General features: G+C 37.5%; 1 protein-coding gene across 3 annotated transcripts in view; it reads right to left on the bottom strand.

Moving 5' to 3' along the window:
- zak (sterile alpha motif and leucine zipper containing kinase AZK) overlaps window positions 1-13406 on the bottom strand; it is a 26306-nt gene extending 12900 nt beyond the window's left edge. For 2 of the 3 annotated variants that reach the window (XM_046054309.1, XM_046054311.1), the window contains exons 1-8: window positions 13253-13406; window positions 11482-11671; window positions 10145-10232; window positions 7013-7114; window positions 5510-5575; window positions 5354-5382; window positions 4542-4679; window positions 2129-2215 (exon numbers count right to left, since the gene is read on the bottom strand). In XM_046054309.1, coding sequence (XP_045910265.1) covers window positions 2129-2215; window positions 4542-4679; window positions 5354-5382; window positions 5510-5575; window positions 7013-7114; window positions 10145-10232; window positions 11482-11640 — 669 coding nt within the window. In that variant the 5' untranslated portion in view covers window positions 11641-11671; window positions 13253-13406. The remainder of the gene's footprint in view (window positions 1-2128; window positions 2216-4541; window positions 4680-5353; window positions 5383-5509; window positions 5576-7012; window positions 7115-10144; window positions 10233-11481; window positions 11672-13252) is intronic. The other variant, XM_046054310.1, reaches the window with a different exon arrangement.
- Between the last annotated feature and the right edge of the window lie 844 nt (window positions 13407-14250).

Here is a 14250-nt window from a genome sequence, read left to right as displayed (position 1 = left end):
AGCGCAGAGAGCATCATGAAGAACAAGGAACACACCAGGCAGGTCCGAGATACTGTTGTGGAGAAGTTTAAAGCCGGATTTGGATACAAAAAGATTTCCCAAGCAGCACTGTGCAAGCGATAATATTGAAATGGAAGGAGTATCAGACCACTGCAAATCTACGAAGACCCGGCCATCCCTCTAAACTTTCAGCTCATACAAGGAGAAGACTGATCAGAGATGCAGCCAAGAGGCCCATGATCACTCTGGATGAACTGCAGAGATCTACAGCTGAGGTGGGAGACTCTGTCCATAGGACAACAATCAGTCGTATACTGCACAAATCTGGCCTTTATGGAAGAGTGGCAAGAAGAAAGCCATTTCTTAAAGATATCCATTAAAAGTCTCGTTTAAAGTTTGCCACAAGCCACCTGGGAGACACACCAAACATGTGGAAGAAGGTGCTCTGGTCAGATGAAACCAAAATCGAACTATTTGGCAACAATGCAAAACGGCGTTTGGCGTAAAAGCAACACAGCTCATCACCCTGAACACACCATTCCCACTGTCAAACATGGTGGTGGCAACATCATGGTTTGGGCCTGCTTTTCTTCAGCAGGGACAGGGAAGATGGTTAAAATTGATGGGAAGATGGATGGAGCCAAATACAGGACCATTCTGGAAGAAAACCTGATGGAGTCTGCAAAAGACCTGAGACTGGGACGGAGATTTGTCTTCCAACAAGACAATGATCCAAAACATAAAGCAAAATCTACACTGGAATGGTTCACAAATAAACACATCCAGGTCTTAGAATGGCCAAGTCAAAGTCCAGACCTGAATCCAATCGAGAATCTGTGGAAAGAACTGAAAACTGCTGTTCACAAACGCTCTCCATCCAACCTCACTGAGCTCGAGCTGTTTTGCAAGGAGGAATGGGCAAAAATTTCAGTTTCTCGATGTGCAAAACTGATAGAGACGTACCCCAAGCGACTTACAGCTGTATTCGCAGCAAAAGGTGGCGCTACAAAGTATTAACTTAAGGGGGCTGAATAATTTTGCACGCCCAATTTTTCAGTTTTTTATTTGTTAAAAAGGTTTGAAATATCCAATAAATTTCGTTCCACTTCATAATTGTGTCCCACTTGTTGTTGATTCTTCACAAAAAATTACAGTTTTATATCTTTATGTTTGAAGCCTGAAATGTGGCAAAAGGTCGAAAAGTTCAAGGGGGCCGAATACTTTCGCAAGGCACTGTAAACGTGAAGATGCCAGGAAACCATTATCCTCCAGTGCCAACATATTGCACAACTGCCACCCATCTGGAGTGAAATCGAAATTGGGCAAAGAAATACCTGAAGACAGATTTTTCAGAGGTTTTATGGACAGATGAAATGAGAGTGACTCTTGATTGACCAGATGGACAGGCCCTACGCTGGATCACTGGTGGACAAGGCACCACTTCAACTCAGGCGCCAGCAAGGTGGAGGAGCAGGACTGTTATAGGCTGATATCATTAAGGATGAGATACGGATCTTTTCGGGTTTAAGATGGGCTGAAACTCAACTCCAAAATGTACTGTCAGTTTCTGGAAGATACTTTCTTCAAGCAGTGGTACAAGAAGATCTCAGTTTTCAAGAAGGCCATGATCTTTATGCAGGACAATCATCCATCACATGGCATGCATTCAAGTACTCCACTGCTTGGCTAGCCAGCAACGGCCTCAAAAATGCACGAAAAATGACCTGACCCCCTTCCTCACCTGATTTCCTATTGAGAACTTGTGAACATTACACCTCTTTGAACAGCATTTGGGTGGCTGTGGTTGCTGCATTAGTGAAAGTTCATAGTGAAGAGATCTAGAAACTGACAGACTTCATGGATGGAAGGCTCATGGCAGTTGTTGAAAAGAAGGGCAGCTATATTGGTTAACAAATATTTTTGAAAGGCCAAAAATTTTATTTAATTGAGAATAAACAAGTAATTTGATAGAAATTATACACACTGATAGTTGCATAATAATTCTGCACACTTATATGTTCTCCTGAGCAAGACAAAACTCACTTTTCTTTAGTTAAACATTCAGGTTCAATTATATTTTGGATTGACTGAGAGCATTCTGTTTGTTGTTAATCACGGACTGGAGTACCTCATTTTTTTCCACCACAAGCCAGGCCACTTGTAAACCTTCCAAGCCTTTGAAGGGTATCTCACGGGTGAGCATTTCCCAAAGCACCTGTCACACAAGTCAAGAGCCAAGGTCAGAAAACAAGCAAAGTTATAAATACTGTAAAATGCTATAATACATTCATGTATGTGTATGCTCTGTCACCATACACAACATCTATGAATCCTCTGTTTTGCCCCACTGGGTGGTTGGCTTTCACAGAAAAATGGTATAAATACATGAATACTATTGAGCGGATAAGTATCTTTTATCTGTTTATATAGCATGTGTATTCATATCCACACACACATTAAAAACACTTTTCTGTCTTTCTTGGAGACCGAAAGCAACATACAAAAGGGACAAATAGAGTAATTTTAGATTTCCAACAACTATTAAAGGCTGCCATGATTTCTGAAGTACAATAACAGTACTCCCTTGATAATTTAGGTTCTTTTCAGTTGGTATTCAGCAGTGTCAGAAATAACAACCTGCTTCAACGTCTTAAAAAATTAGATCATGAAAAGGTGATGGAGAGCCATTCCAAGGGCTCTACTGTATATGTACCATATTTCTGCATTTCTGCACTTGCCAGCTGCCTCTCATAACGTGTACTGTATGTATTCTACTATAGAAATAAGCTACTGAGAAAAGTGTTTGAGGGGGAAAACTGCATACTTAAATTTGCAATCATTTTGCAGTACCTCTGACATAAAAAGCACTCATTGCAGTCATAAACATTGTCCGTTTAGCATGGAAAATCCTACATACACCTGAGGAGACATAATTTTTTACATATTAGTTTGTTTATTTATTGGGATTTTACATCAGTATCATACCCCTTTATAACTTAAATTTTTATGATCTGATAAAGGGTATCTGGTGATGGTTTCCATTTTCAAATGACTACTTTAATTCTTTAGACAGCTACTTCACAAGAGTTTTAAGAATAGGAAAGACACTGTAAGTTTCTAAGACGCTGTACTTCTGCAGAGGTCAAAATTATTGCTGTTGTCCACATAATCAGGGAAAGAAATGCAGAAATGAAAACATCAGCAGTTGACTGACAGTTGTCTTTAGTGCCATTCCTTCAAATGAATTGAACATATTTGATTCAATTTTACACAGGTTTTTAAGACAAAAGAAATCAGTATTGTCTGCAAAATTCCTTTAAAAAACAAAAAAGCATTTTATTTATTTGGTCAACTCTGGCTGAACAGTCTCTCACTGTTCTTGTCAATCACTCACTTTTGGGTTCTTTGATTGGCCATAACGAACACATTTTCGCTAACCTTTGACTTGTTAGTCAAAGAAAATAAAGAATATAAAAGTAACTTTTATGCAGGGGCCAATACTCCATCATAACAATGTCAGATTAGTGGAGTCTGTGTTCTATGATTTCTTTAACTTTCCCAAACCTACAATTCGAAATTCATCCCCACTTCACACCATGATTGGCAAGCTGTGTAGAGGTGAGAATACATCCAGGGTTTGAACTTATTTCTCAAATTACCAACTTTCTGTCACTTTTCATGTGCACATACAACCGAGTGCAAAACTATGAATGTCTTTGAGGAGAGACTGTCTGAAAATGTTATCCCCATATTTAAATGATATCTTTTGGTGTAGGGCATCTGTGCAATATTTTGGTGTATATGTTCTGGTGTTTATAGATCTGTGTGTCATACTGCATGTTCACTGTAGTTTGATTTTACATGTGTGCTGCTACATCAATTGTGTTCTCTTGAATGCCCAAGTCAAATTTCTCCTAAGGGAGACAATAAAGGCTAATCTGATCTTATCAAATGAGTCAGGGCTGCATCACATTAATCTTCACAACTTCATGCATTTTGTAATTCCTTTCAAAGACTACAACCATTTAATTGTTTTCTTTATATGTTTTCGATACTTCAGTATATTGAAACGTGCAAAAAGGAAGTGTAGTAAGATATTTGCCCCATTGTTTTAGTTATGTTGACAAAATCAGATATAATACTTGGAATATTATTGATCTATTATGTGAAACTCTTCATTTCACAACCCAAGCGCTGACCATCTGTGGAGGTCCTACATTGTGTTTGTATGTCAACTAAAATGGTTGACATACAAACTTTGTGTATCCTCTGCCTCTGTGCTTGTAAGGCACCTGTCTGCTGTGACTCCTAACTGACTTATGAGACCTCTGGAGCTCTCTGAGACCAAGTCGTAACACTTAGAAATGTTTGTGCACAGGACTTATTCTTAATTATGAGAACAACTGTCCTAGACACTATATGTCAGTCAGATGATTGGTGGCTTTTATCCTGAGGAAGGCAATATGTATTCAAGGAATTTGAAATCTAAAAATTGCATCAGTTATGAGCTGCTTTCCCCTCCTTTCTTTCTTGTTACTCACCACACCATAGGAGAAAGTGTCACAAGTCTCAGACACAGGCAGGCTCTGGATCACCTCTGGAGCCATCCAGGGAAATGTGCCCACCAAGGACATGTGTGTTGTGTGGGTCAGAAATTTGGATGCCCCAAAATCACAGATCTGATGTGATGAAAGCAAACTTGAGATTATCCAGCTAAATGAAAATGTTTATTTTGTATCCATAACAACCATTCATAGAACAATGTACTTACTTTATGCACATAATACTTAAATTGCACTAATCAGACAAGGTTTTAATAATCTGCAAGTGTGCATCTGGTGGTGATGCTGGTAAATTATACTCTACTGTAATCACATCATTTAGGCCTGGACTCAATTGCTTTTTTCGTCACTGCAGTATCACAGGAAAACGCAATTTGGCACATGCTCTTGTTTCATTTTAGATAATGAGGGTGTATGATCAGATACATACAAAAGAGGCTTCCAAAAATGTTAAGTTATTGAATATTTTTCCATAATACACTCAAAATAACATAAAAACTCTCTTACAAATAAAAGGCACAATATAGTCATACATTCTTTTGTTAAATCTCTTTCTCCTAGTCTCATTCACCAAAGCACCTCCAGTAAAACACACCGGTAATGCTGTCTTGTACATGCTAAGTTAGTCACTGCCCTCTTGTGTCCACATACTGTAGGTAAATAACATAACAGTGTTTCATGCTCAGATTCCTTTCAAATTCTTAAACAGTATCACCTCATCAGAACTGGCTTATTGTGCACCAAAAGGTTTCTGAGATAACACTCTACAGGGAATAAGTCATAAAACCTACCTTGAGAACCTTGTCTGCTGCCAAAACAACTGAAAGCGGAAAAAATGGTTTTACAAGTCAGTAAAAGCCTGTATTTACTTAAAAGATGTTTACGTGTGGCATTAATGTCTATACAAATTAATATGTTTTGGACACAAGAAAATAAAAATCTGTTACCATTCCTGGACTTTAAGTCTCTGTGGATCACCTTAACGGGGGCCTCTGAATGTAAATAGTGCATTCCTAAAGCAGAAATAAAAGACGTTTTTCTGAAGGCAATCACTGGAAACTCATATATAAACTGGTGGCCCTGATTAATCACATGAGAATATAATGCGTCTTTCAACTGACAATGTTCCAAGAGGGTAATGTATCCTGTATGTGTAGCATAGCAATAAGCTGTGGGGGAACCAGAGCTGCTTTTGAGTAGAAATGCATATTATTAGGAATTTACTAATGGGCAAAATCAAGACTCCTGACTCTTGCCTATTTATATTTACATGGAAAAGTACACCCACACTGCCTGCACACACTAAAGCACACAAAACTGGTTATGAGCATCAACATCAATAATAACTGCAACAAATGAGGATTTAAGCCAGCAGCAAAAATGTCAAACATTCCTTCTTGCAAAAAAATTTTAATACTAAGGCTACTAAGACTACACAGCTAAGGCTGGTTCTTGCAAAAATGTCTGATTTTAACCTGCTGACAATGTGGATCTCAGCACAACACCTTCAGCATGGGTCTGAATTAGATAAATCAACATAGTCCTGATCTTAATTCATCTGTTTTACGCTTTCAATCTGAGATTCTTACAGAAGCTGGCTTTAATAGAACTACTCGTGGCTAGTTAAATTTGAATTGCTAAACAGTTTTCAAGGTGTTAGAGCAAAGATGTGACTCTGAAACATTTAATATCAATACAGGTGTTCCTCAGGGTTCATTCTTAGGTCTTCTCCCTTTTCACATTAATAAACTACAGTTGTATCAGATAATGATCGTTTATTCTATGCGTATGTGTATACAATATTCATTGTACCCAAAAATCACCCATTAATCTAAATCATGCACTAGAGTGGCCTTTTATTTAGATTATTTTGAATGTTATAAAATTGCAAAGTATCTTAAATTTTGGGTAGATGGTGCACTGCATTTTAAGGGTCAATTTATGAAAGAGACAAAGAAGTTTAAACTCAAGGTTGTTTTTTTAAAGAAACTGAAAATCTTTTTCTGGAGAAGGTAAACAATTGCTCCAGGCTTCATTTGTTCTAACTACTGACATTGGTGACATAGTTTATAATTACAGTTCACAGATTTATTACAACTGTTTGCTATTCAAAAGAAGAACAAAAGAAACAAAACTAAAATTAATCTAAAGCTCTGTAGTAAAAAGCAACTTAGTCCTTATAAAGCATTAAATCGTACCTGCCTCCTTCAGTTCTAAAAATTCAGCTTTTCAAATTTTAGCTGCCATCTTTGTCACCTTATAACCGCTTTCTCCATTGTGCATACATTTAACCACATGTAACCTATTATTATTGTGTAAATCTCTGTGAACTTTCTCTCAATGACTTTGTGCTGCAATTTTTCATTAATACAAAGACGCTGTTATTGACAGGCACAACTGTTAAGGTGTTATATACTAATATTATCAAGGGGATAATTATTGTCACATACCTCTGGCAATCTCTGCAGCCCATGTCATGATCTGCCCCATGTCCATTTCCTCACTCTCATCACTGGACAGGTAATCATACAACGATCCACCGCTTGCATACTCTGTGGAGAAATGTGAGTTTGAGTTAGTATCATTGGGAGTGACTGACAGTTTGTGATGGTAAAATGTCTTACAGTGACAAAGCAGCTCTTTTGAGGCATTACATTATACATATGAGCGCAGTATGTGAGAGCATTACGTGACAACAGTTGAAAACTGAAATTCTGCCAGACAGCTCCTGGAAGCCAGCTGACAGCATCTTGTTTACAGATTGCTCTTGTCACTGTCGCTGTGGATGAGCTCAATTTATCACAGTATAACTGAACACTATGAGACCCCATGTTCCTATCGAAAACACAAAGGAATAGTCCTTCTTCTCTGTTTTGAAACGTTTCATACACTACTTATGGGTCTTGACAACCATGTGGCCTTTTGCAAAATTCCCTTACAGGACAGCCCAAGACAGAGATAAAGCTTAGTTGAAAACAGAAAGGTATGAACAGGCTAATCAACATTTTTGCTACCTTTAGACAGAGACTGTCTTGTGGAGTAAGGTGCTTGAATGAACATAAACAAGCATCATCATAGCAGCTAAAACAGCAAGAAACCTCTGTTAGTGTATAATGACCCAATCATGTTCCAACACAGTAATGTCAACATGCACCAAGACAGGAGTCTAATTAACAATCATAAAACACGCAGACGGTTTTTATTATCATGAGTCTGAATTTTGCATGGCTTTTTTCATTTGCATTGTAGCAGAAGCTGGCCACCAGCAGACATATAAGCTTGTATCTTAAATAATAACTTTACCTGTGTGTACAAGTGAAGACTGGTGTGCTTTTGTACTTTGCACTTTAATCTGTTCATCCACATTCCATAGATTTGAATACCTATGGCTCTGTTGTCAATTTCACTTTCATTTTACTATTATCCACTTCCCTAAGAGTGGATTAGTGCTTGTGAGAACTTGGAGTGTATTACAGGAAAATGTACCTTTTCCTCCAAACAATACCCACACCTTAATTCATTAGGTTCTGATTGACAGCAGGCGTTGTTAAAACCATTGTTAAACTGATGTTTGTTAACAGAGACAAACAGGTCACTCAAATAGGCTGTAGATATTGGCAATTAGAAAGAGGGAACTGCCCTGTCTGATGCTGTGTGTCAACAGACTAAGGAAATTTATAACAGAACTGATGAATGTGGACATGGCGTGGTCATAAATCTTCTTCCTGTACCTGGTGCTAATTAGATTCTGCTTTGATAAATATAGACACCAACCAGCTCCTTGACAACAAAATCTTTCTCTTTCACAGCTGCAAAATACTACAGTGGCTGCTAAAGTTCCCTGTGCCATGAGTTTTCATAACATGTCATATAAGACACTAAGTAAAGATTTCACATGAGAGTCTGCAGCTCACAGTAATCCCAATTTTCTCCCTAATGACAGAAAAAGTAAGGTAAATTAGCCAGTGTTTGTTAAAAAAAATTACAAAATTTGTTACAGTATCATGAGGTGAGGTTTCATATTACTGTAACTCAGCATTTCAGGGGAGTCCTGAAGACCAACCAAGAATATCAAAGGTCTATCCTCTATGTCCTGATGTAAATGACAGGAACATTACCCAGTTATTTTCTAATCACCACTAAATACCGGTACTAAGTGTTGTTTAAAGAAAGTTGGGAATGTTCTGATGATTTTTTTCTGTCAGGAGTATTATGCATTTCCTTTTGTACAACACAACACAAATTTGGAGCATGGATTTGCTGTTTTGCAAACTGAAACACAGTTTTGGTGTTTGTGTTGCCTAATCTCAGAACCTGGGCCTCTTGTTTCCAAGAATTCCTCCAAACAATAGCAAGACATTGTAGTAGAGAGAAAATGTTAACAATCGTACACACACCCTGACACTGCTTATAAAAATAAGTCTCACAGTCTTACATTATTTCTCCTTCTGATTTGTTGTCTTATTTCTGTGAGTGAAAGTTTTAACTGTAGCTACATGGGACAATAAAGATTTACCTGCATTGTATTGTTTGCTTTATTCATTTACCATTGCTATTTTTAAATGAACACTCCACAATAAGGCTCCTAAATCTAACTCTCAACTCTGCTGCCAACCTAGTCAGAAAGCTACACTGACACAAGGAGGAAATGATTATAACGAGGGTGAACACAACATACCAAAAGCTGCTACATAAATGTTCCACAATCCTGCTGTTAATATAATATATAAATATAAATTAAGTTTATGCAATATTCCCTCTAAAAAATCTAAGATTTGACAGTTTGTACTTTAATTTCACACTAAATATGTTTATAGATACTTTACAGTAAGTATCAAGCTAAATGTTCAAATAGTTTCTAGCTTCTCAAACATGAGGATTTCCAGTTTTATATTATTGTAAATTGAATATCTTTGGGTTGTTGGCTGTCAGCCAGACAAAACAAGCTGAAGATGTCTCTTTTGGTTCTGAGAAATTATGATGGCCATTTGTCCACTATTTTCTGACATCTTATAGACTAAACAATCAATCAGTCATCAAAAATATAATTTACAGATTCATCATAAAAGTAATTGTTAGTTGCAGCCCTAATTACATATGCAAGATGCTAGAAACTCTGCCCAAAACAAGAGAGTAGGGAAAAAACTGAATCTAGCTGATGATCTTAAATCCATTTATTATTACAAAATAGATAGGGGAGATCAGTACTATTACAGCAAGAAACACTAAACAATGCAGCAGAAGAGAAGAGAGTTTGAAATACAATTAAACTTACAACTACAAATAATATCTCCACAGGATGACCTCTACAGGGCCCATGAGGGCCCCTTGCTACATGAGCTTTATTCTTCTCAGCCTCTAACCTAGACACAAAACAAAACAGGGGCACATAACTACTGTATCAATGTGTACACTTCCTGAACACTCTGGCATTCACTAATGCTTCCATAGAAACCTCTGCACCATTCAATGTTAAGCAAAATGCAACTGGTGCAAACAGATTCAGCTGCTGCATTTTCTATCAGCACTGTATATATGACAAGGTCAATATGATGGCTTTAGAAGAAAAACATAAATCTTACCAGTGACAATTCCATAGTTGGGAGCCTCAACAATCGCACCATAAAACTGGATGATGTTACGGTGGCTGAGGACACTGAGAATTTCAGCCTAAGCAATGAACACACAAGGAGAAAACATAACTGGAACTTTTTCATGATAATGCAGGTCACTATGCAAATCATTATATCAGTGTCTATAGAAACAAGACTAAGAGTTTACAGCCATGCTAGCAGCCAGTGGTGCTTTGAGCTAAATGCTAATGTCATCATACAAGCATGTTCACAAGGACAATGCTAACATGCTGATGCTAAAGAGGTTTAATGTTCACTATGTTCACTGTCTTACTTTAGCATGTCAGTGTTTGGTAATCGACACTAAACACAAAGCACAGCTAAGGTTGATGGGAACATCACTGGTTTTGCATGTATTTGGTCATAAACCAAATTGTTGGACAAATTGACAATGGTGATGGTTCTAGATGACAAGTTAAACGTTTGCCATCAAGTGCATGACATGACTGTTACAAAATTTCATTAGTCAGTCTTTCCAAAAGTTGTTTAGACATTTCACTAAAAAACACAAATATTAACCTGAAAATTCAGGTATGATCAGTCAGTAGGATTCATCCTCTTGGGGTTGAAGAATGTCTGTATAAATTTTCAATCCATCCATTAGTTGCTGAGATATTTCAATCTGGACCAAAGTGGTGGACCCTCTGACAGACAGACATTGCCATCCCATGAGCCATACAGCTAGCATGGCTACAAATAAATTAGTAAGAGTATATCTATATCTATATCTATATATCTATATATATACATATATCTATATCTATATCTATATCTATATATATATATATATATATATATATATATATATATATATATTAATATAACATATTGACATAGAAGGATCATTGTGAAACCATTCCTGGAATGAAGAGAAAACTGACAAAACCTATTCACGTAATTGTAGCCAAACACTATAACACTATAATTACATGAACAATTGGTTCAATGTGAAAGGATTACATTACTATTCTCACTGAACAATCATCTCTCCAACACTTGAGTGAAGCTGAATGGATATCTGAGATCTTTTTACAATTTCATAAAACAAAAAGGATGTATCCGTTTCTGAAGATCCTATCACAGGCCAACAAATGTAATACAATTTTCCATTTTTTGTCTTTAAGACAATGAGCTTTCAAAGGGATTTCAAGAACAGTCCCTGCTGTAATTGGGCCAAATACATTCTTTCATTTCACCACATCCCGCTAAATGGGGTAGCAATTAAAATTATTACTATACTAACAATTAAAAAGTATATGAAAAGCCAAGGCAATTATGACTCATACCTCGTTTTCAATCTTGAGCAGCTTCTTCACCGCAACCTCTTTGTCCTGGGAGATCCACCTGGCTCGGTACACACTTCCAAAGCTGCCGCCGCCACAGTTCTCATAGAAGTGAATATCATCAAACTTGATTTGCACGAAGGAGGCGCTTGGAGACGACATCTCATAATGACACTCAGCACCAACTCAGCTTCTGATGGGGGGAGATCACAGGGAAGGAAGGAAGTCTGGTTCACTCAACAAAGTCCTCTATGGTCAAACAAACCTACTCCTGCTGTGCAAGACACTTGCAAAGAATAGCTTCACTCACATACCATTTGAATGTGACTGCAGGTTAGATGAGACTCCACTGTGCCACTGACTGGTTCTACATGTGGTGTCAGTGTGCTATCCCTGGTTTTAGCTTTGTGATTGACCGACCATACGCTGTGTATTTCTCTTGCTTCACACACTCTCCTCATCATCAGTACCAGTAAGCAATGAGCTCAGGGTTTAGACTCTGCTTGTATAAGGACGATGGCATGCCTGGTATGCTGTGACCATGCAGTCACAAACCATTCCAGCACGGTCGACTGTGTTCGGTACAAGTAAGGCCACAAGCAGAGAGAGCAAAAAAAACTGTAAAGATAAACTGTCTCTGACTGTTTCAAGACAAAAACCTGGAAAAACCCTCATATTCTCGTCATCTTTTAACAAAAAACAAGCTATTTCTGCTTGTGTATAAGGCTATATGTGCAGTATTTGAGTAAACCAGGGTTAGAAACGTAATGAGAGCCCACACAGATTGATTATCACATACTTTTGTTTGTCCGTGGCAGCATAAAAGCATCTTGTAAAGAAATAATTCCATCATTACAGGAAATTGTAGCCCTGTTATTGTTCAAAGGTTCCCCATTTACAGCTGAGCAATTACAGCTTTTAAAAGGCTGTTACCTGGGTCTTCATTGGGATTGCTATCCAACCCAGCGGGAAATGCCTCTATTGTCACACAGTGGGGGGTCATCGCTTTCTGCTGATTTACTTGTATTCATGCTATACTTAGCCTTGCAGCAATCTGCTCAGTGAACCAGCTCACAGTATTGTCCGTCCACTCAAGAAGCCAGGGTTACCGGGATATGGTAGCACTGCTGCACTCCCTCCTACCATTTCTCACTTAATAGCAAACACCACCATATAAGCACTGTAACAATAATGGCCTGACAGCCATATGTCATACCGCAGGTAGTTACTGTAATCAAAACTAAATGAAAAATACAAATCTAGCAGACAGTAGGGCGAGCTGACAGCTTATTTCACATCCTAACAGTCAGCAGCACTGTGATATTTAACCACAGAGACATCCAGATGTGAATATCAGTCTTAATGAATGATCTTGCAGAACATGTTTTGATATTGATCATACTCTGTGTAGCTGAGATTATTGGGGTCATTTGCATTGCTACATAGCTTTCTATAGACATGATGCACTTCAAACATTTTACAATTAGGTATTCAAACCTGAAAAATAAAAGGGCATAGTTTACTGCAGAATATTTCAGACAGTGGAAAATATATAATAATTTCTATTAGTAGACTGTACCTGCTATTATCCAGTAGCATTGTGTATCACACTCAACATCCCCAAAACAAGAGGAAACGTTTAGGTTACAAATATCATGTGTGCTGTACCTTATGAACATATCATAAGACATGCTGAAATGTATGGCAGTAAGCTGGCATGTGAACACTCTTACCTATCTTCTACACTCAGTCTCTATAAAAGTTAGTTACATACCGACATTAAGTGTAAAGTTTTAGGCTTCTGAGCAGCTCGTCGTCGGTGCAGAAGGTAAACGTTCAGTAAGAAAAAACAGAGAAGTCAAGAGTTCCGGTAAATCTCATGTGACGCTTTTGCTTTCTTCGTTACACTGCGCGGTAGTTTTACTGGTTGCGCAACTTCTTCCAGCAGAAGGCAACACTGACTGAACTGGACCCTTCACAGTCACAGATCCTAATAACAACAGCTCCCCCCGCTGGACCAAGACAGCCTCCAGTGTTGTTTTTCCACACGTCCTGGGACGGTGGTGCTCAATGTGTGGTCCATGGACAAGTAGAGGTCCCCAATAAAATGTTCTGTACTTTGCAACATTACAAAACAAACTTTCTGCACTGCACTAAAGCTTTTATTCTTTTGTCCAATATCCTTTGTCGTGTTTGATTCATTTTTATGCATTGGACAAAGCACTTTGAATTGTGAACAGTGGTGAAAAGTAAATAATAACATGAGGTATCCTACTTTACTTGAGTAGGCCTATTACCACATTGCGTTTCTTTATACTCCATCATATTTCAGTGGTAATACTGTACTTTTTTCTAAATTCGTCATAGTTAATGCCCATATTAAACATTAGGATTTTATAAACAAAATACACTCCTGGTCACTGTCACTTTATTGGATGCACCTATACAATGCAATGCAATCAATTTGGCTTTACTGATTATACATTATAATGTTCAGTTTTTGGTGACACAATTGAACTAGCCTATTTTAATGGATTGCACTGGCCTTAATAATAATATATTGCTTTACAATTTATATTAGCTGTTTACACATTAATGCATCAGTAATAATATAATGCTGATTATATAAATATAATACTGAGAAGTGCCATTTTGCCTCCATAATAAGGACTTTCACCTGTGATACTTTAAAGTAAATTTGGTTTTGTAAAATTTAATTAATTTTTCTTAAATTATTCTACTTTTACATAAATAAAAGTCTTCATTTCAACA

Source organism: Micropterus dolomieu, linkage group LG07 (genome assembly GCF_021292245.1).
Source record: "Micropterus dolomieu isolate WLL.071019.BEF.003 ecotype Adirondacks linkage group LG07, ASM2129224v1, whole genome shotgun sequence".
NCBI classification, from domain to species: Eukaryota; Metazoa; Chordata; class Actinopteri; order Centrarchiformes; family Centrarchidae; genus Micropterus; species Micropterus dolomieu.
The sequence above is the reverse complement of the archived record's forward strand: the minus strand, read 5'-3'. Positions and strand labels throughout refer to the sequence as shown.